Raw genomic sequence first — 23,031 nt, forward strand, 5'->3', positions numbered from 1 at the left:
GACAGCATGGATTAATTACCGGGCCTAACGGGCCCGACAGGCACAGGATCAGGGGCCGAGAGAGTCAGAGGACCTGCTGCAAAATGTCAAATATCAAACCAGGAAGAGACTCAATAAAGAGACACAAAATGACCTCAAAGGCCACAAACTACCCCGACAGATTCACAAAACAACAAGGAGACACAACTTGACCAAAAGACTGACCTTGAACGCTGGTCGGTGCGGCTCACGGGCGACAGCGAAGGAGGAGAAAAACCCACAAACCAGCGGCTGGAAGATGTTACCGGAGCCATGAGGAAAAAACTGCAAAAAGACACAAAGCAACCACAAGAGAATACAAAAAAAGACAATACACTGACCAAACAACCACAAAAAGACACTAAACAAACACAAGGAGACACAAAAAGCTGAATATCGACTACAAAGAGTTAAAAAAACCATTGAAGAATCACGTTTGTGATGGTCAGACTGGTACAGTGTAATCTTTACAAAGAACTGGACATTTTGTCCTCGTGCGTAACTAACTTCGATGATGTGACATCAACTGCTTTACAAAGTCGGATCATCTTGAAAATATAACTGAATGCTGAAAAATAAGAATTAACCTTATTTTGAACTTTTAGCAAAATAAAACAGACACCTATAAAGAATACACAGAAATAACAAACTTGGAGAAATAAAAAGGAAGAAGATGCAAAAGAAAGAAAAGAAATACATGCATTTAAAATTGAAAACAAAATAAAAGCACATTTTAAATAAATCCAGAAATGAATTCAAATTATTAAATGTAAAAATTAAACATGAATATAAATAAACAGACATAAAGAAAGGTAAATAAAGAACAACTTAAAGCAGAAATTGTACCATTTTAGCAATTAATAGCTACATTTACGTTTTTTTGCACATCAAAAGGCACAAAAATGTATTTAGTGTTTGATTTTGGCAGCTTCCATCCTCAGTAACACGAGTGTTGCTTCTGTTTTGTATTTTAGTTAAACTTCACAACTTCCGTCGTGAGCTGTGAAGTTTGAGCAGAAACACTAAATACTCCGATTTGAAATTTGTGAAAATAACACAATTGACACAGATGAATTTACAAATGAAATCTTTATATATTTTTTTCCAAAAGAAAAGAAGCCCATCCAATCTATACCAAATTGAATTTTGCCGCCCGCCCGCCCCGTAATCCACAGGAGGCAACAGGCCGCTGCTACAGGTCTTCTCTGCACATCTACAGTAAACAACTCTTCATGAAACATGCTTGATTTTTCCAGATACTTTTTTTTTTGCATTCAAAACATTTTTATTTTGGTAAAATCATACAATTTTTGCACAGCTGAGTATTTCCCATGCAGTGCAGGAGCCTAGAAGCTAATACAGAAAGCAAAGTCTACGTCTAAAGAGCTCTGGGGTTCTCGGGGGGGTGGGGGTGTGGAACAGGTCTCTCGAGGTTCGGCCCGCGGACAGAAACCTCGCGTTCAAACAGCTGCCTCGGAAACCACGGCTGCAGACGTGCTCCACACCCGGGGAGAACTCCAGAGGGGTCATATATGCAAATACAACAATGAGAATAAACCACATGTTTGTTTCTTTAAGGATTGCCATGTGCCAGACATTCACTGGAGAAAAACAATTATCATCAGGTCAAATTAGAGTAAAGAATCAATAATGCACACAACTGGAGAATCTGAACACTTCAGCACTGATATGCTTCAAGAATTTCTTTTTTTGTTTGCTCGTTTGACAGCTTTAGTCCAAACCTTGGCATGTTTGTTTCAATTCCATTTCAAATTTCGTTGACCAATTGGTAGAATCTAAATCGAGATGACCGGCCCTGAGGAGGCCCTGAAACAGCTGTGGATATTATTTACTGAGTCCAATGTATCTTAAACATTAAAAAGCTCACACTACCCCGAAATATATAAATTTCACGCATACAGGTGACATTCAACATTCAAGTGCCAGTGTTTTTTGTACTGTCTTTTGGTCAAGTTTCTGAAACTTTCAAAGAATCACTTTGAGGCTTACAAAAATAAATATTTGTCAAAAATGCTTAATAAATTACACAAAACTAGCAGCAAAAGTAGAATCTAGAAATCTGTGCAAATGGCTAAATTCCCCCGACTGCTAAATCCCCTGGTCCCAAATAAATCCTGGTTTAAACGTTGAGAACCCGTCCCCTTTGTAAACAAGCTGCGTTTTTTTTCACAATCTCCTCACACACAATATTTGGAAGCTTAAGGACACATATCCAAGACATCTATATAAAACTCTAGATGTGCAATAAAAGAACTTTTGTAAAACTTGATGGGCACGACGTACACGGGCCTACACACCTAAATCAAGTAGCACCATTCAATCTCAAGTTCTCAACACTGTCAGTGCATCCGCTTTTAGTTCGATTTAAAAAAAAAAAAAAAAAAAAAAAAAAAAAAAAAAAAAAAAAAAAGGTTTCAAGGCACGACACACCCGATGATGAGAAAATTGGGAGCATTTTGAGGTTAAAAAAACACCCCCGTCTCTCCTCCTCTTCTCGATGGCTGCTCCTCTTTGAGAGGAAAAGCCGGCTCTGGCTCCGCGAAGCCACAGATTTTTTTTTTTTTTTTTTTTTGTTTACTTTTATTCACGTCGGAGCAGATGAACTCCCAGAGGACCTGACAGTACTTAAATAAGGAAGTGGACACTCCCCCGTCTTTGGCCACCTCCACAGTTTCACGACGCAGCGATGGAGCCCAAAGCCGCGGACGACGGCGGTGCACTGAAAACCCCGTTCCCATAAAACCCCCGGTGGTGGAAGTGCTGCTCTACCCCGCGCCGCCGCTTCCTCGCCGTTTAAATTGATAAACCTCAGTGATCATTCCTGTCTCTTTAAGATGAACCATGCCTCCAACGCAGCTTGAAAAGAGAAAACGTTTGTAATTAAGTTAAGCCTGCGACTCAGTTCACGTGTCTTTCCTCCTTGACCAAAAAACAAAACACTTGCAAGCGTAGAATACCATCCGGGCCTCGTGGTTTCTTTTTCTTATTTTTGCCGGTTGATTCTGTAAACCGCCAACACCACGCTGTGCCCTCCCGATGCTGTGGTCCTTTATGCAGCCATTTTGAACTTCACTTTCAAGATGGCAGGCATTTTTTGTTTTTGATGCACATTTGCAGAGAAACGATTCACAAATCAAAAAACTGACTCAGTTCTTCGATTTTCGCACACACCTGCACCAAAAAAAAAACGTCTCAAGTAAAAATAAACAAAAAACACCGCCCACTTAACGTAGCTAGCACTTGGTAACACACTAGCTGCCGTAACACTGTCAAGTCAAATTTGAGAAATGTGGAGTAACAAGTTTCCAGCAGTGATTTTACTCGTTTAAACCTCGGCCATCGTTGGCACTGAGCTTAATGACTTTATGTGTTTCTTAAGATTACAATAGGAATGGCTATTTCAAAGACTATCGTATCCATAAAAAGGAGCCTGTCCAGGATAGAGTGAGCAAAAAAAAGAAAAACGAAAAACAAAATGTAACTTTGTCCCTTCGGATTAAAATGCTTCACAGAGTGGCCCAGTTTGTATTAGACATAGTAATGGCTCCATTAGCTGTTTGAGTATAGAAAAGGCTACATGATGTTCCTGCGATAAATTTGAAGTTCAAATGGAATCATGACTCAGAGCCACAATACCCCAGTGTTTGCCAAGGTTTGATCAAGTCCAAGCTTATGTTTTACCTTTCTAATATATATATATATTTTTTATTTTCACCAAACAAAATCGTAAAATCAAATTTAGAGCTCTTGGCCATGTTCATCTGGTGAAATGAAAAACACAGATTTCCTGTCTAAATTCCAAAGGCACAGTACATTAACATACAAATGATCCTCAGGTTATTCGATTGGGTTTTTTTTTTCTTCCTTCCACAAAAAAGAACAAAAATACTTTTAACAATGAAAGTCCGAAGTTGCTATCGGACGATGCACGTCAGCATCCATGCTCACTCTGAGGTGTGCGAATCTCTGCGGCGGTCTCCGCGGTGCGTTGCACGTGCTGGTGACTTTCCTTTGCGTCGTGCTGCACTTCCTTTTTGAGAGAAGCGAATGGCAGAGAACCAGGGTTGGTAATGTACTGTGTGTCAGTGAAGCTACACAGGGAGGGTTGTTATGGTCTGGCTTTAAGTTAACATGTGGTTTCCATTGGGTCGGGTTGGCATGGCAACCTATTCCTATGGCGACTAGTTGCCCCACCAATCCACACTACCAGAGTGGCTGTAATTTCCTCCGTAGCCGTCGTTGCTGTAGAAGTTGCCACCAAAGCCACCTGAGGAGGAAAAGCGCACAGCAACAAAAACATTTTAATTTCAAATGATCAAAAATCGTTATTTTTATAAAAGAAGGCAGCTGTCGAGCGAGAAAGATCTGTTTTGAACTGCTCACTTGTAATGCCTGAAATGTCTAACTGTGCTGAATTTTTGGGAAATGCACAGAAAACAAATCTAGTCCCTGAAATTACACTGAAAAAAGAGAACTGTTAACACATTTAAAATAACTACTTTACTCGTTAACTCATAAACGAATAAAGTTTCCTCAACTCGATTTCCAAAATCAAACTTTATTTAAAAGAAGTAATTAACTGATTTAATTATTTTAAGTTGTAAAGAGTAAATTTCAGAAAAGAGCTCTTAGAATTATATAAAAAGCTGGCTATTCTGATTTTACGATTTTTTTTTTTTAGAGGATCCTAAACCTTAAAATTATCAGATTTTTGTGTGTTTGAAAACATTGGAAATACTTTTGAGTTGTAAAACGAAGTCTTCTGGTCTATGTTCAAATGTTGTTTGAGAAAATTAGAATTTAAGAACCTTGTTTATTTTTTTATATCATTTCTGCCATTTTATGTACGAACACATTTTGATTTGTTTTGTTTTGCTTTGCAGGAAGAACACTGCTGTGCTGTGATTTGACAATGAGAAGTTTTTTGGCATTTATTGTTAAATGAGTGCACAATATGAGGGGGGAATTAAGAAGGATATTAAAAAAATTAAAAGTCAGGGGAAATATTGTCTTCTTACCTCCACCAAAGCCACGGTTTCCTCCGTGACCTCCAGTGTTGCGTCCACCACGGTTGCTACTGAAGTTTCCAGGGCCGCCAGACGTCTGACGGTAATCTCTAGCTCCGAACCCGCCAGAGAACCTGGACAAGAACGTACTTTGTTAGACTTTCTGAAGATTTTCTGAAGGCGGAGTCAAAGATGAGAAGTGGTTTTAGCTGAGTCGATGTTTTTTTCTGACTGGATTTATACTAAAAGGGCATCAACGAAACATTAAGTACTGTGAGTAACACTCAACGAGCCCTGAAGTGAGAGGAGAGGAAAAAATGCACAGCAGCAAACAGTTCAAATGTTTCGAGCCAAAAGTAGTTTTATATAAATACGCCACGCGTGAGCGAGTCACCTCTTGCGTCCGCGGCTGCTGCTCTTGTGCTGGTGCTCGTAGGCCAGGCTCTCAAGCCAGGAGGGAACCTCCTGCTTGGCCTCCACCAAAATGTCCAGCAAATCTTTGGTTATGTTGCTGTTTTTGTCGTTAAAGAACGACGTGGCCAGACCTGCAAGAAACACAGCAAGATTATAACATTTTAAGATACCTAAAAATACAATATTAAAATACTAAATAAAAAGAAATAAATATTTAGTCAAATATTATTGTACTTAACAGGCAGCATAAACTCAGATGAAATTCTTTTTTAAAAGAAAAATGAGAAATCATACCAAGGTTGCCCACACGTCCCGTACGGCCAATACGGTGAACGTATTCCTCAATGTCACTGGGCAAATCAAAGTTAATGACGTGCTTCACGTTGCTGATGTCCAGACCTCTGGCAGCCACCTGGGAAAAAAAGTGAAGGGAAAATAGGTTAAATATCAAGACAGTGAGACCACAAAAAAACCAAAACCACATCAAACATTCATTTTGCTCGCTGGTCAAAGTAACTATGGAACAGCTGATAAAATCCACCAACAATGTTTCTCAGTGCAGCCAAAACCACAGTTTCCTGTATGACCCAGTTGGCCCGTTTCCATCCACATTTTTCCCCATAATGTGAATCAAATGATAAATTAAAGCTTGCAGTCTCCACTTCTTGTCTATTGCCCCCTCTTCAAACAAGAAATAAAAAGATTGTTGATCTGTGTGGATCAAAAACAGATTGTAATAAAGCCTTTGCAAGTTAATGGGTTGCTCACAGTTTCTGTAAAGGAGCTCACATGAATGATATTTAGATGACTGAATTATCAGAAATAAGAGAAACCTGTCAGATCTGATTTTAAAGTTATATTAACCCTTTGACACCTGAGTGATTTGGTTTGATGTCTTTCAAAATAAAAAAATAAAAACTAAAAACAATGGTAACAACGAGTAAGTTAAAGAAATGACCCCAAAAATAAGCAAATAATTTCTAAAAAGTACAATAAAACTACCCAAAAACAAGTAAAAAAAACCAGAACAACCTAATAACATCAAAACAATGACAAAAAATGTATAATCTATAAAACAGGAACTCACTTAGATAAAGTATTTAAATGATAGTAATAGTTATGTAAAGTAACTTTAAATATAATTCTGATAATTACATTTTTTTTTTTTTTACATTTTTCTGAGCTTGTTTAAAAATTTTCCCAAATCTACTTATTTCTTGCCTTTTTTCCGCTCATGTTTTGAAAAGAAATCAAACCAACTTGCTCAGGTTTAAATACTTGTAAAAGTATCTGAAACAGCACAAAGTGATGTCGATCCAGGTTTCAAAGGGTTAAATTACATACAAAGGAGCCAATCTAACCACTCAGTTTAAGTTGACAGTTAAATATTCCTTCAGGGATTAATAAAGTATCTTCATTCATTCACTCATAATTAAAATTTGGGATGTAACAGCTCAGTTTTGGATAAAACAAAGAGGAGTCACTTACAGCTGTAGCCACTAAGATGGGGCAGCGTCCAGAGCGGAACTGATGCAGAGCTTCCTCTCTGTCCCTCTGGGATCGGTCTCCGTGGATGCTGGTGCAGGCGTAGCCCTCGTGGTAAAGGAAGTCCTCCAGAGCGTCTGCTCCTTTCTTGGTTTCCACAAACACCAGAGTTAACGAGTCTTTGCCTGCGCAGCCGGGAAACAAAGAGGACGAGACAAAAAAGGGAAGGAGAGCAGGATAAAGAGCACGAAAGGAGAAGAGAAATAAATTAATAATCGATATTTGGGAACGAGGGTATGGATGGATTTTTCTTTAAACAAAAAGAAAGATGGGAGCAGGAACTTAAAATGGTCACACTGAAAAAGGTCAGCAAGATTGTGGAGTAAAAGAGGAGAATTAAAAAAAAAAAACAAAACAAAATGACAACTTAGAAATGGAAACGAGGGTTGCGTAAAAAGCTTTACATTTACTGACAACCATTAATATAAAACCTTAATGTTTTTCTGCACACTGTTCTGAAGATACCTGAGAACTTATCACGTTTAAACTGGGGATGTCTGACACTGGTGCTTGAGACATCCCTTGTTTAAACAAATATTTTATAATTAGATATTTGGCTACAATCCAGATATTTGGCATTAATGGCTATCAGAATAAAAGCTTGAGATAATAAAAATGACTGAGGGGTGATGGGATAGGACAGGCCATTCCAAGTCGCACCATTTGCAGCTAACCGCTTTGCCAAAGCACTCTGGCACAAGCCAGGAAACCAAATATCCACCCGAGCTCCGTCGCCTCCATATCACACATCACTTAAGCCTGCGAGTACTTTAAAATAAAGCCCAGATCAGCCTAATCAGACCAGCTGAGATGGAAACAGGACATCTGGCTCAACATCTCCGTGCCGTTGACCACCGAGCCAAAGCCTCTTTACCTCACAGCCAGGTGTGTGTTAGCAGGGACATCCATGACATAAATGACACCTTAGCTCGCCTTTCATTGCGGCAGCTGCACCAGTTAACATGCAAACCCAACAAAAGCAGAGTGTGCCACTTCTTTGGAGGTAAAGTAACAAAACACAAGATTTCTACATAATAACACCAGCACGACTAGTTGGGATTTAACCAAGTACAGGTACTCAAGGAATATACTTGACAAGACCTTTGAGATACATGTACTTGATTTTTTTTTTTTTTTTTTTACAATTTTGAGATTTTTCAGTGTTTTGCTTTTTTCTTTTAATAACTTACTTTTGTTTCTTTTTTTTCTCTTTTTTTTTTTTTAAATAATAGGGGGTTCCACTTTTTAAAATTCAGGTTTTTATCTTAATTTTTTATAATTTTGAGTTTTTTCATGGCTTTTTTTTTTTTAACAATTAAGTTTTGGTTTTTTTTGTTTTTTTTTAATAATTTTGAGTTTGTTGGATGTATTTTTTCCCCATTTTTTCTTTATAATTTTGAGTTTTGGGGGCATGTTATTATTTTTTATTTTGTTAGATTTTTTTCTGCACTGGGTACTTTTACTTTTAATACTCAGTAAAATTTCCAATGCAGAACTTTTATTTGTGGGAACATTTTTTTCCACAGTGTGGTATTAGCACTTTGACCAAAGTAAAGGAACTGCTAACTTCCTGCATTGCATAGCACTGCATGAAAATGAACATTAATAATGGTGCTCTTTTTTGCTTATTTCCATGATGGCCGTTCAGCGGTCTGAACCATCTACACAATCTGCTGTATTCTGGTCAACACAGTAACAGATTGGTGTCATTAAATCTGTCACAGCCACATGACTCATGGAAACTGAGAGCCCTTTCTATGACAACCAGCCAACGTGATCACGGCGAGCCAGCTGACCTCAGTGCCAGTGTTGATAACACTCTGTAACGCCGTGGCTGAAAAGGACTGTACTATTGACTCGGATAGTCCATGCGGTGCGAGGCAAACATTATTGTTGGTCCTATAAGCTCTCACTGGAAATGAAAAGGAAAAAACACACAAACAAAACGGAGGCAGCATGTCAGCTGGGGAGCAGAGGGACAGGATGAGCTGTGGGATGTGATGTCTCTGGCTTGTGGTCAGAGTGAAATTATGATATGTTCACACTTACCCGGTTTCTCTGGTGCCTCTGTCACATTTTCCTGAACCTCACTGGGAATAACTAAGATATAAAACCAGACCGGCCAGTAAACGTAAGGCTGCTTCAGTACACACATCACAGCTTTAGATCATCATGAGAAGCAAACCCGCTAAACACAGCTCAGTCCCTGCTCACCCCTGTATGACATTTTGTGTTGATATTTTATCTTTCACTGCAAGCTCTGGCTATAATGAACATTTGTTAACAGAGATGTAGCAAAGTCAATATTAGCTTGATATGGGGCAGACTGACAAACACAGGATGATGGATTAGAGCCCAAAGTGACCTTCGTGAGAAGCAGAAACCCAAACCGTTCTCAGCTCTCTTTATGCAGATCTTACCTGTTGCGTTGAGCAGGTCAAGAAGGAAGGACCTCTTGTCGGTCTCCTCTACCCAGACCACCTTCTGGGTGATGTTTTCTGAAGTGGAACCAACGCGGCCCACTGCCAGGAAAATGTAGTCCTCCAGGAAGTCCCGAGCGAGGATCTACGCAGACAAGTCAATCAGGTAAGTATGCAGATATGTACCACATTAGGCATTTTAGGGCACAAAAACACCCTTACATAAAAAAACAACACGAAACAAAACAAAAAAAAAATACTGAGCAAGATTATTTTGATGTTTTGACTATCCAACACACCTGGATCTCCTTGGGGAAGGTGGCGCTGAACATCATGGTCTGGCGGATGCCTTTAGGCGGCATTGTGTCCTGCTCCACAATGCGTCTGATCTGAGGCTCAAAACCCATGTCCAACATGCGGTCAGCCTCATCCAGGACCAAGAAGCTGCACAGACACATTTTACATTCAGTTACAAATCAAAAATTTAATATACGAGTCAGTTTGTTTCAATAAAAGAAATTAACAATATAAGTGTGGATTTCTGAGTTATACTGACTTGCAGTAGTCCAGGCCGATCTTGCCCCTCTCCATCATGTCGACCAGACGTCCAGGTGTGGCCACCAGCAGGTGACAGCCTCTCTCCAACTCCCTGATCTGCTGACCAATATCAGCGCCGCCGTACACCACGCAGGGACGCACACGCGAGCGATAGGCAAACTAAAACGCAAAAAGAATGGGGAAACAATTAAACTCTGAGGTGCATATTCAATGTTCAGGTAAACAATGTTTTGTTCTATGTTTGTGTCAATAACTGTGTTTGGCGCTCACCTTTCTCGCCTCGTCGTAGATCTGCAGAGCCAGCTCTCTGGTGGGAGCGAGGACGAGGGAGATTGGGTACTGCTTACGGCGGCCATACCTTCCATTCTCCTTCAGGTGAAAGAAATCATGTTAGAATAAATCAAACAGTAATGCAGAATACGTTTAACCCTTAGGGCCCGCTTTAATATTACACACATTCGTATCGCTCTCTGCACAATATATATATATATTCATTAACTTTCTTTTTAACCCTTTAAATGCCAGGTTTTTGTCATGTTGCTGCTATGGTTTTAGGTTAAAACCAGTCTGAAAGTAACTATTTAGTTTCAACAGTGTATTTTAGACTTATTGTAGGAGCTGAGCTGGAAATTCACTGATTACACTCAAATACACAATCTGGACCACATTTAGGACACATGCATCAACACACACACAATCGTCAAAAAAAAGAAGAAAGAAAGCGGCTAAAATGCACCAAACAGTCCCTAAAGGTTAGTGCATTTTCTTTCCCCAGTACCTGTCCGCTGTTCTTGGCGGCCTGCAGAGCGTCTCCGGGCCCGTCGCTGTAGATCTGACTCAGCACTGGCAGCAGGAAAGCAGCAGTCTTTCCAGAGCCTGAAACACAGCAGGGACAATTCATACATTATTTGGATCACCTACAACTACAAAATAAAACCAGGGAGCCTAAAAGTGTTACTTAAATGATTCATCAATCTTTCTTTTCTTTAATCTTATAAGATATAGTTGTAATCATGCTGACTGATGTATTTAAGGCTGTCAAATGCAAAACAGAAAAACTCACCAGTCTGGGCACAAGCCATCAGGTCTCTCTTGGACTTGATGATGGGGATCGCGTGCTTCTGAACCGGGGTCGGGCGAGTGTAGCGACTCAGGTTGATGTTCCCCATAATAATCTCCCCCATGTCCACATCGTGGAACTGCAGAACAGTCAAACATGTTGTCAGTAAAGCAAACAAACTGCTCTATAAAAAAATGTAAATTATATTTTAAATCAATTTATACAGATGGATATTTTGTGAATGTGAATTTGATCTAAAAACCTCCCCTTTTTTCCTTTATTTTTTTATAGCATTCTTTATTAATCTGTTCATTTATTTTTTCCTTTTAACATGACTGAAAGGTCTTGATGTTCTTTTGGTTGTGTATCTTCTTTGTAAGTTCACATCAACCAATAAAAAAAAAAGAAATAAACAAATGTGCAAAAATCCCGAGTCTGAACTTACACTCTCAATGTGGGGAGGGCAGTTGCTTCCAGTGGCCTCCACGGGAATATCATCATATTTCTCAAAGTTTATCCCAGTGTTGCTTGCAGAGAAAAGCTCACTAGAACAGAAATGTTTTCAACAGTTGAGAGCGAATGCAAATACAAGATGGCTGTGATTGTTATTTGTGAGCATAATCCATCTTACTGTTCCAGGCGCTCATTGGGAGCAGTTGGCTTGGACCAGTCTTCTTCTCTGGAGTCGTCCACCCAGCGGCTGTTTCCGCCACCAGCGAAGCCCCCGCGCTCGTATCTGCACACACACACACACACACACACACACACACACACACACACACAGTGTGTTTTTAAGTATGGAGCTAAAAGAAACCCTTAAGTTTCATGTCTGATTTAATGTAACAGTATTTGCACATTGTAAAAGAATAGGAGCAAGTTTTAGACATAAAAATGTGGATCAAACCTCCAACATACTGATTAGGTTCTTTGCTAAAACAAGCAGAGTACAAATAAAGCAAATGCTCATTATCATCAAAGCAAATTATGAGATTAAAAAAATGTTCAAATAATATTTAATGCTTCACTGCAAGTTTTCAGATATTTTATGACATTAAAGCTGCAAGTAGCATCAATAAACAGACCCATTCCCACACGACAAGAGTTACGGCTGGATACTGATCGACTGTACCCACCTTCCCCTTGAGCCCGCCCCGCGGTCATTGAAGAAGGCTGACTTTGACCTATCGTTACGCCCGCCGAAGCTGTTGTATGCAGCATCCCGAGGAGCTCCTCCCCAGTTGCCGTCACCGCCAAAACCTGTAACAAACAAAGCCTGTTAGGGACGCTTTCTTCAAATCAGCATCAGAGGGCGCCACTTTCTTACCAAAAGAAGAGCAAAGATCATTCCCATAAATTATTTGCACAGCTTATGCTAATTATTATTTATGCCTGGCTGCAAATCTATTTTACATATGCAATATCTTAACTGTGTCAACAAGGGTGGGGGAGGGTCGAGTTTCCATCTTAAGCTACACTGTCATCGCTAAAAACCGGCGCTAAAGTTAGACATTTTACATCACGACAGGGTTTCCCCACCTGCATTTTGTAATGGTTGATTAAACGAGCCTCCACCCCTGTTACCACGGTAGGCGCCACGCCCACCTCTATCATTGCGAGGGGGTCCTCGCCCTCCGAAGCCCCCATTTGTGCGGTTGTCGTGGTAACCATTCACAAATCCATTGCTGCGTCCTCCGTCCCATCCAGGTGAGTCTTAACGGGAAGAGAAAGGGAAAGAGAATTAGTGTGAGGAAGAGCGTAACGCTGCACACGTGATGTTTGTGTGTCAGTAAGCTGGTTCACTGCTGGCTGAACTCATAGTTCTTCCTCGCCATGAGTCTCAATTCAAGTGACTGACCTTTGGCCTAATAACTGACAGGAGGGATGCAAGCAACTCCATAGTAGACCTGAACCTGGACTGAAAGCCTGTATAACTATTACAATTTTTTTTTTAAATGCTGCAATATTTGTGTCACAAGTTAACCCTTTGAAACCTGAGCGAATTGATTTTATTTAAAAAAGAAAGGAAGAAAGGAAAAAAGCGACTTGACAAGAAATGGCCCCAAAAAAATTGAAAGAAAAAAAGAGGGAATGTAATTTACAAAATGTGCTGAAAATTAAATCATATGTATGCATTTATTTTATTCGTTTTTTTTTCCTGTAACACAATTTTAAATATAATAATCATTGTTCTAGTTAATATCTTTTTCTGGACGTTTTAAACTTTTCTTGATTATTTGATAAAACTTTTTTGGGACATTTCTTGCCAGTTTGATCACCACTTTTCCCTCCATGTTTCTGAAAGAAATCACACCAATTTGCTCAGGTTTCAAAGGGTTAATGTAGTTAACGGGAAGAGAACAGATGCAGAGAAATCAAAAAGTTATAGGTAGAATAAATAAAATCTACTGTTTTACTACATAACCGTCAGAACACTGGCTTCTTTTTTTGGGTAGGATGACTCGTCTGTACCCAGAGACCTACTGAGCCCTGTCCTCTGCCGGTATGGGACATTTACCACAACGATCTGCCCAGCTGTGGACACTGGCTGTGTCATCGTTCCCATCGTTGGCCACACTGTTATCAGTGCAGGCTGAGGACGAGGCTGCTGGGGGACAATGGACAGTTAACCCTGCCACGGTTTGAGGCTCGCCAAGAAGCTGAGGCTACGCCACGACAGCACCCAGAGGCAGACCGGCCACACAGATCTAGTCTCATTAGTCTCGCTTTCAATTGGTTCAGCCAAAGTGGCCGATTCTAGATCTGTGGTGAGGATCTTGATTTCTACCTGTGGGCCGACAGGTAAATGCTTCCATCACGGTGCCCCGTTAAAGTACGCACAAAGGAAAAGCCTTGTAATGCTTCACACAGGCACACACTGATCCATCCATCAACAAGTCATTTTTTGTCTCTAATACTGATCTGAGCAATTAAATTCTTTATTACACAACATACAATAACACATTTTCCAAACAAGCTTAAGAGGTCACATGTTGACAGTGACAAGATAGAGATTTTGGTCAGTTTGGAGAGTATTTGGGGCTGCATTGCAATCAAAGAGGGCGTGGGACTAATCACTACAACTTCAGATGTGGCGTTCACACATCTCTGCTGTTGACAGCAAGTGTCAAACAAATAGATTTGAGCGTCCCATTTACTCTGAGACCTGAGCAAATTGGCTTGAGTTCTTTCAAAAACACAGATAGGTTTAGGAAAAAAAAAAACTAAAATAAAAAACTCCTTTTCTTCATGTCTTATTTAAAACTAATTTAATGGTAACTTTATTTCTTGCAGTTTCTGAGACATCACTCATTCATCATATTCATTGCCCTTTTAGCCATTTTTTTAAGTAAATCAAACCAATTTGCAAAATTTCAGTGTATGTGAATAACGTCTGAACCCAAAACAATAAAATTGTGTTCTTACGGGTTTCAACGGGTTGACAAGTGCTTTGTGCAATTTTCAGTCAACTACAAAAATACTGCACCAGAATTTGTGGTGGAATTTAGTCACTCAGACTGGTATTAGACAGAAATAATGAGTGTGCACGCTGCAACGCACACTGTGCAGCAGTGCCACAGCCCAACTTTCTAAAACTGCAACGCAAGTGATGTTATGATTCACATCAAACCACCAAAATTAACAAACATCAGACAACTCTACGAGTACTAAGACACTGTAAGTTACAACTACATCACTAAGCTCACCCTTGAAGTTATATTAAAATATTGCCACGGCATCATAGCAACCAAAAATATGAAAGCTGTAGTAGAGCAACTACTCTCCTTCTCTAAGCAATGCTGGATTCAATTATATTCAATTTTTAGAAGTTTAACTAATACATGATGGTCCAAAGTTAATGTGTAACTATGTTAAATAATTGTGTCATCATTGACCAAAATAGCGATAATGATTTGACATAATTGAGCAGCCTACATATAGAGATACAAGTATAGCATGTAAAAGCCAAAACTAGGTGTACAAATAATGATAATGGTACGAGAAAGATATCAGTGGAAAAAATAAGCTTGATTTATCATTTGTTTAGTTAAGAGGTTATGTAATTTTCCTGATGTGTTGTGCATAATGTAAAAAAAAGCCCCACAAAAAACAGTGAATGCTTAACAGATACGTGTCTTAATTTTACAGAAGAAACAAGAATATATTAATGTGTAGCTAAGGATTCTAGGTTAACACACATTTATGACTTGAGGAAATTCAAATCTGATATGTATGAGCTTCAAATGTTTGGTGAATCCACCACTGCTTGGAAAAGGACCAAGTCTAGCACAGTCTCACATATTCCAGGCAAGTCATGATGCGCCCTTTTAATCACGCCGCCAGGTGCGCCACACTCCAGACAGCAAATTAACTGCATATTCTGGAGATACTCGTGCAGCAACCCGAGCCTGCTCGACTTCAAAAGCTGCATGTTGCAAGATTCCTTTTTACACCCAAGAGCTATACTTGGGAGTATAAATCAGCTACAGAACAATCTGGTGCATCATCACCCGAGCACTTTAAAATGCACAGTGCAAGCCAGATTAAAATGCCTAAAAGCCAGATTTTATATTCATCATTAAATTGCAAATGCCAAAGAAAAGGCCAAGGAAAACACCTGATAATCACTCTACTCTGAAATAACTCAGCAGACAGAAACATCCCTTTCAGACGCTGCAGCTCAGGAGTGTTCAATCACCTGCAGAGGTGACTGCATTCAGGTTTCTGTTCCTCCACCGAGCGCACCACAAGATTTCAACAGTTATTCTACTTTCACACTAAGGTTGCAACGATATTCCGGTTTTAACGTATGCTGTGATATGAAAGTTGACGGTAAATCATATCATGTATGTTTGCTGAACAACAATATCTTAAAAAAATAATGCAACAGGATGGAGAATCTCTCCTCAAATTTAGTTACTTTCAAAAGGGAGACTTTCTACACATGATTTCATTAAAAATGGTTTCAAGTTTCATTTTAGTAATAAAACGTTTGTTCAGCCGAAACTAAATGTTTCCTTTTCTTTCCTTTAACCCTTTGAAACCTGAGCGATTTGCCTTGTTTTCTTTCAAAAACATGGCAATAAGCAGCAAAATATTAAATGACCCCCAAATTATTCAGACATTAGTAAAAAGTAAATATAAATTTAAAAAAAACAAAAAACAAAAGAAAAGTAAACAAGAAAATTAAGTGAAAATGAGTTTTAAAGCCCTGGACATAGTGCTTCAAAAATTATTAGTTTGTAACATAATTTAAATATACAATAATCACAATTTGAAATAGTTAGCTTTTTTCCTAGACAAGTTTAAAAAAATAATTTTCTAAATCTACAAATTTCTTGCAATTGTGGAACATTTCTTTGCTCAGGTTTAGCTTGATTTCATTCAAAAACAGGGGAAGAAAGCAATGAGCAATGGTCGAAGAAATTATCTATAATTGATAAAGAAATTAGTAAAACGTAAAAGAAAATAACCTAAAAATTAGTTTTTAAAAAAGGATATCACTTGACTAAAAGTTCATAAAAACAATAACTTTATAACATACTTTTAAATATGCCATTATGATTCTAGCTCATTTTCATACTTCCCTGAACATTTTCCCAAGCTTTTATTTTCTAAATCCACAAGTGCAATTGTGGAATATGCGTTCATTGTTTTAAATACTTATCAAAGTTGTCTGAAGGCTGCACAAGAAAACTGATGCTGCTCATGGTTTCAAAGGGTTAAGAGTAATTCTGACTAAGATGGTTATCGCAGCGTGAAAATCGCATACCGTTGCAACCCTACTTCACACAAAAGAGAAGTGACAAGTGAAAAGAAATCACCTGGAGCGGCTGGTTGTAGAACAAAAGCCTGCATGCACTCTCAGCACAGTGTTCAATAATCCCACTTTTTCAACAGTGTGCTGCGGGCAGACGCAAAAAGCTACAAGGTCTCTGAAGAAGACGTGTGATTAATAATGTGTGGGGTTCAGTCATGTCAATGCAGCAATGTAATGTTCCTTTGAAAAATTAAGCCCCTTCTTTAGTTTCATGACTGACTAAAAGAGGTTAAAGCGTATGAATGATTTTCAAAAGAGGTATACATCTTTCACTGCGGACATTGTCTCATTATTAGTATGACAGCCACTCGTGATGCAGTGCAGAGTCTCTGAAGGCACCATCTCCATGCATCATAAGAAACTTCATTTGCAAGCTTTGACAAACGCTGTGTTAGGCCCACATTTCTGCTGCTTTTTTTTTCAAGTGACCATGACAAAGCAAGGGCACATTGATTACGCCCCAGTGTTCAGCTATATGTACTATTAATCTCTGCCAACGAGTAGATGGCTTGGCATGCAGGTAGAGGTCAAGGTATACCACATCTGTTTCGCCAACCCCCACTGTAGGCATGGTAAAAGGCAAGCTCTTGAGAGGCCAGTCTTGGGTAACCTGAGCAAAGGTAGGGAAGCAGGCTATAAAAAGACTCACCCATAAATACTGGCTCATGCAGTATGAGTGCTGGGCTTGACTTTTACACTAATAGTTACCAATCTTACAGTCATCCCATCCTGCTGTAAAGTCATTTCTGTGCCTTTGCTGACACTCTGCCTGCCATGGTTGTGGGTACTGCTTTGAAGAAACTTGAGGGGACATTTGCAGGTGAAATATGGGCTTGCAAATACAGTGGAAAACAACATTTGTGTGACTCTGTCGTATGCTTCAATAGATTAAAAGTCAACACGCTACAGTGAAGGAATGCATTAACCCCAAAAAGCATATGCTCATATCAAATTACCCTTTACCAGTGGTGGAAAGTGACAAAGTACATTTATGTTAAGTACAATTTTCTAGTATCTGTACTTTACGTGATTATTTTTTAGAAACTTATTTCTTTGACAACTACATTTTATACCAAAATGTGTACCTTTGATTCTTGTTAGTCAATAAGTGAGCGGATCTTTTCTTTTCTAAAATGCAAAAGTTCATAAATCCACAACAAATTGTTTGCACTGCAAACAGAATTTCAATTTTGGACTTAAAAATTGGATGGATGTTTCCAAAAATTACAACCAGCACTGCTCCCAGTAGACCATACACACTAAAATGTTGTAATGTCCAATTTATCAAAATGTGCAATTATCCATGTGCAATTGGTGTAAATAATTTTCAACTGTTTAGTTTATACTGTTTATATTGTTCTTCTTGCTTTATTTATCTTTACCTTGCTTTGATATTCTTTTGCTGCTGTAAGAATGTAGGTACCCTATTGTTGGACTGATAAAGGATAACCTATCTTAAAATCAATTATCGAAAGTTATTTTTGGATGTGAATGCAAACAATGTTTTTAAAGATTTGTTCATCTAGCTGAGTTTCTGCTGACCAGTTATAAAGCTACAGATGTGTAAACTGCGATGTTACGGTGGGGTTGTTTTGGTTTTTTTTTGTTTTTTTAAATTGTATTTATTATTTTTTGAAGAAACTGCATCAACAGCAGGTCACTGTTGGTCAGGGCATTTGCTGGATGATAAGAATTTTTTGAGCTGGCAGTTAGTTGGAACAGAGATACAAACATGAACTGCAGTGTTTTTTTATGTTTTTATGGGTATTTTTTAAGGTTTGCAGCATATTCAATGAGCTTTTTATTCTGCAGGTCCTACAGGTAAGTCAGTGCATCCAGGGGATTGTTTTAAAGTCATAATATATATAGTGAACATTTAATTTATTTTTGAGAGAGAGAGCAAGTACTCCAGTACTTTAAATACGACAAATAATTTTACTGAGCATATTTCACTTGTATTAGAGTAATATTTGACCAGGAGTATCTATACTTTGACTAAAACAATAAGAGTTGTGTACTTTGTCCACCACCGCCTGTTACTCATACAATATTTCTCATTTTGAATGCAAGCATCCCAGCTGAGAGAAGCACATCAATTAATCATGAGTCCATCATTAACTTTTACAGTGAAGTGTGCAGCTCTAACCTAACCCTCTCCCCCTTCGCACTGGCTTTGCTGGTGTGTAAAATGGCTATTTCATGCATCTGGAAATGCAGGTTGCCCTCAGCGAAAGCAGACAGAAGGGACTTACAGAGATTTACTGGTGCCACTGAATAACCGCACTGTCTACCAGCGGAATAAGCATTTCCTGCTGTGGAATAAGAAAACAGTAGAACGAGAAAAACGTCAAGTGTGCAATGACACAGTATCATTATTCCATGATTTCTTAAAATGTAAAATTACGTGGCTGATTATATGCCAGACACAACATGTGTTTCGATTTAACGCCTTTATGAGGCCAAACAAGTGCAGAAAAAAAATTCAAAAACCACCTCGTCCTTGCTAAAAGCATTGTTAAAAGTATAAATGTCTAACTAAAAACAGCCCACCCTCCACATTTCCCTTCATCAGAGCAGCCAACAGCTAGCACTCATCGTGTTCACATGTGAGACACTATAAACTTGGGATGAGATTTCCATGAAAAATAGTTACTAACAGTGTGAAGTATTTTCTAAATTTGCCTCATTTTCTTATTTGTGATCAGTCTGGGGTCAAAGTTTCAGGCTCCAGGCATTTTACAGAACCACTTGCCCTACTTAAGCCATGCCAAAATAAGCTATCATGCACAGACATGGAAAAACCACTTGACGTGGCTCCCTCTCCTCATTCTGTGCACGTGTGGTCTAAAGCAGCAAAACCGCTTTTCTTGACTGGTCAATTGGTTGAGAACAAATATTAATGCCTCACCCATTTTCCCCTCAATTGTGCTTGCTTTTACCATGCTCTGATGGGCTTTTTAAAATTAAGAACAACACAAGTCTAACCCGTGTTGAAGGCCACAATGTGACTCAGTCGAGAGATTAAACTCACCGTTTTTAGATGCATCTTTGTTTCTCAAGTGAGGTGGAATGTAACGCCCTAGGTGGAGAAAAAAAAACATGTCACACATACAATTAAACACATGCATTTCGGGTTAGCAAGACACTGTTACAATAGATGGAAGCTATCCAGAATAAACCACCGACTTTCTTTGGTAAGTGCACTACAAAAGGCATTATCTTTTCTTCTTGTACAAATACTCTCATTTGCTGAACAAAGACAGTGGTTTGCATTAGTAACTTTAATTTAGATTTGCAAAAACAGTTTCATGAAGACAAACAGAGGAAAACTTGAGTGATAATGTCAAGTAAAGTCTGTTTTATTACTTACTGCCAGTTCCTCCGCCTTGTCCGTCAGCAGAGTTCAAGTCTAGGGCAGCAAGCTACAGAAAAAAAGGAAAAATTAAAGACGTAATTGGGTTCAAAATCACATCAACAGTTCCTATGAATCTCAACAAATCAACAAATAGTGGAGGAAAACAACACAATGAGTATTATTTAATTAACATGATGAAAGTTATTTTCTAACTTAACATGAGTGGCTGTCCAAGACACTGAAATGTAATGCTTTTTAAAAGCTTTACCAGATATTTTTACCAAATTAAAGACAGATTTTCGGAACAAATCAAATTTTCAAAGAGTTGCGGGCCCGTATAAATGCCGGTAGTTTGTGATCTTGTGCAGAAGTGGGTTTTATGTCGTAATGTTGATATAATATCGACATTAAAAAGATCAGAATCGGCCAACATGTATTCTTATTTTGCACAATGAATGAAGATTACAGACATTTAAGGGCATTGTGCTGTATGTCTCCATCTGCTGGTGGAACATCACACTTAGAGTATGCATAATCCGATATTAATTTAATTACAAAAGAGACATGATGGTCACTAGAAGTAGGTGGAGAAAAAAGGGTATATTGATATCAGCATCAACATATTGGATATTGGCAAAAAAAATGCTATATAGTGCATCCCAAGTAAGTATAAAACAATGTTGGATTCAGTGGAAGGTTTAAAGATTTGTAACATTAGAAATGTTTTAGCATCAGTCTTAACAGAAACACATTTCAATATCAAATAGGGCAACAATTCTAGAATAATTGCCAGCAATCAATAAATTCAATGCCCCTTGAGACAAACGAAACTGAAGGAAAAGAAAACATCCTGCATTTTAACAATTCGAAAAATTGATAAAATATTTAATACCAATTAAGGCCTCAGTTTTAGATGAATAAATTCAATGCCTTTTAAAAAATTACAGACATTCTGATTTTAACATGTACAAAACCAGGGTTCCTACACATTAAGGCCAGTTAGATTCAAGACTTTTTAATGCTACTCATAATAAGATTTAAGCTCAACTTTGCAACAATCAAAACTGAAGACAAAACCAGTCCCAGATTTTTTAAAAACACATAAAAGACATTATAATACCAATGAAGGCCTCGATTTTAAATGAATAAATTCAATGCCTTTTAGGACTTAAAGCCATCTTGATTTTAACGTGTTTAAACAAGGTTCCTGTAAATTAAGGCAAGGTAAATGTAAGGCATCTTTTTTGAGCAAGACTTTTTTGAGGACACTCGTAATAACGTTTAAGATCAACTTTGCAACAACCAAAATTGAAGACAAAATCAGTCTTAGAATTTTTAAGACTTGTAAGATCGATAAAAGACATTTAACAGAAGAATAAACTCAAGGCCTTTTAAAAATACAGACTTGCAATGCTAATTTTAACATATAAAAACAGGGTTTGTATACATTAAGTTAGATTTAAAGCTATATAAGAGTATTTAATGCCACTCAAACATTATTTTTAACATATCAGAACAGGTTTCATACATGTTAGGTTAGATTTAAGACTTTTTAACGCCACGCGAATTTTTAAGCGATTAAGATTGATACTCGATTTCAGATGAATAAATTCAATCCCTTTAAAGACTTAAAGTAAAACTAGCATGATTTACCAAACAACCAACTTGGCAAAACCGACTACCAAACAAGGAAACGGTGACAAACTGAAGCAGATCAAATAAAAACGTTGCATAATGTCCGCTGTGATACTTGCAGTAAAATAGATAATCTAAAATCGTATTCTACGTTTGGTTTCATATCTCGAGATCATTAAAATTTCGGAAACATTAATGGTGGCTGAAGAAAGAAAAAAAAGAAAAAACGCTGCCAACATTTTTTCCTGCGCCACGTTTCAGGTTGAGGAGGCCCGACGTTAGCCGGCTAACTCGCTGCGATGCCGGCACGACGTTTAATGACAGCTAACCGCGGAAATTCACCTTATTGGAAGATATTTTGGTGAAATGCGAAGTCGCGCGGTGCGTGTAGTTTGGTTTAAAGCACCTGTTTGTGTTTTTAAAGCGGGGATGTGGCGTTGGGACGCCGGTTGGTGATGTTAGCCGGCGGAGCGCAGTGACGAGCTCCGCCATCACAACCTCCTCCGACATCTCCACCTCCATTTTAGCAGCCGCAGCGTTAGCTTAGCTGCGAGGCTAACGACGCTTTTATCAGCCGAAACTACATGTGCGTAGCGGAAAATAACCAACACATTTTAACAATTTAAAGACATAAATAAGTAAGAGTTAAAGTACTCACCTGCTGATCTAGACCGTGTGGATTATCAACGACCACATGACTCATAACTAAAGAGAGTAATGGGGGATTATTTCTGAAGAGAAAGGATTTTCTTTGTTAGCTCGACCGGCTCTGCTGTTACGTTAACTTCCTTTTTTCAGTACAAATTACGACCTTGAGGCGACGGTTACCTGTGACGTTTATCTAGACGGTTACTTTAAATAAATAAAACGATGCTGGTTATAAATATATAAATTCCGTTTCAAGTTTCCAGATGAAATGGTTAGTGTGAGCGGTGGCGGAGCCTCTGCCGGTGACCGTGGTGGAATGAGACACCGAGCGCGCAGGTAGCGCGAGATATCGCCTCTGTAACCCGAGGCCGGGGCGCTCTGACGGGCAAATCTCGCGATGTTTGGTTTTCGTCGCGGATTGGTGGAGAGAGAAGCAGCTATTTGCGGACACATGAAACCAATCATTACGGCAGCGGTGCATCAAATACTCCGGCCTTTAACGAAGGAAAAATACTGCTGCCACACTGTCAAAA

At 38.7% G+C, this 23,031-nt stretch overlaps 1 protein-coding gene across 6 annotated transcripts; it reads right to left on the minus strand.

Moving 5' to 3' along the window:
- Positions 1-1,088: 1,088 nt before the first annotated feature.
- On the minus strand, positions 1,089-22,831 carry ddx3xa (DEAD-box helicase 3 X-linked a). 6 transcript variants are annotated; one of them, XM_042494182.1, is made up of 21 exons: positions 22,679-22,831; positions 22,509-22,581; positions 20,231-20,282; positions 19,892-19,939; positions 19,113-19,172; positions 12,579-12,752; positions 12,176-12,299; positions 11,674-11,778; positions 11,488-11,587; positions 11,046-11,181; positions 10,761-10,858; positions 10,253-10,351; positions 9,981-10,141; positions 9,724-9,868; positions 9,425-9,569; positions 9,054-9,104; positions 6,948-7,129; positions 5,754-5,871; positions 5,440-5,590; positions 5,058-5,179; positions 1,089-4,306 (listed from the first exon to the last, which is right to left on the minus strand). In XM_042494182.1, exons 2-21 carry the CDS (start codon positions 22,551-22,553, stop codon positions 4,221-4,223), a joined length of 2,202 nt encoding a protein of 733 aa, XP_042350116.1. In that variant the 5' UTR covers positions 22,554-22,581; positions 22,679-22,831; the 3' UTR covers positions 1,089-4,220. The 6 variants fall into 6 exon arrangements, with proteins under 6 accessions (XP_042350116.1, XP_042350119.1, XP_042350121.1 ...); XM_042494185.1 differs by having other exon boundaries at positions 12,645-12,752; positions 22,509-22,829; XM_042494187.1 differs by lacking the exon at positions 19,113-19,172 and having other exon boundaries at positions 12,645-12,752; positions 22,509-22,829.
- Between the last annotated feature and the right edge of the window lie 200 nt (positions 22,832-23,031).

Source organism: Plectropomus leopardus, chromosome 10 (assembly GCF_008729295.1).
Source record: "Plectropomus leopardus isolate mb chromosome 10, YSFRI_Pleo_2.0, whole genome shotgun sequence".
NCBI lineage: Eukaryota > Metazoa > Chordata > Actinopteri > Perciformes > Serranidae > Plectropomus > Plectropomus leopardus.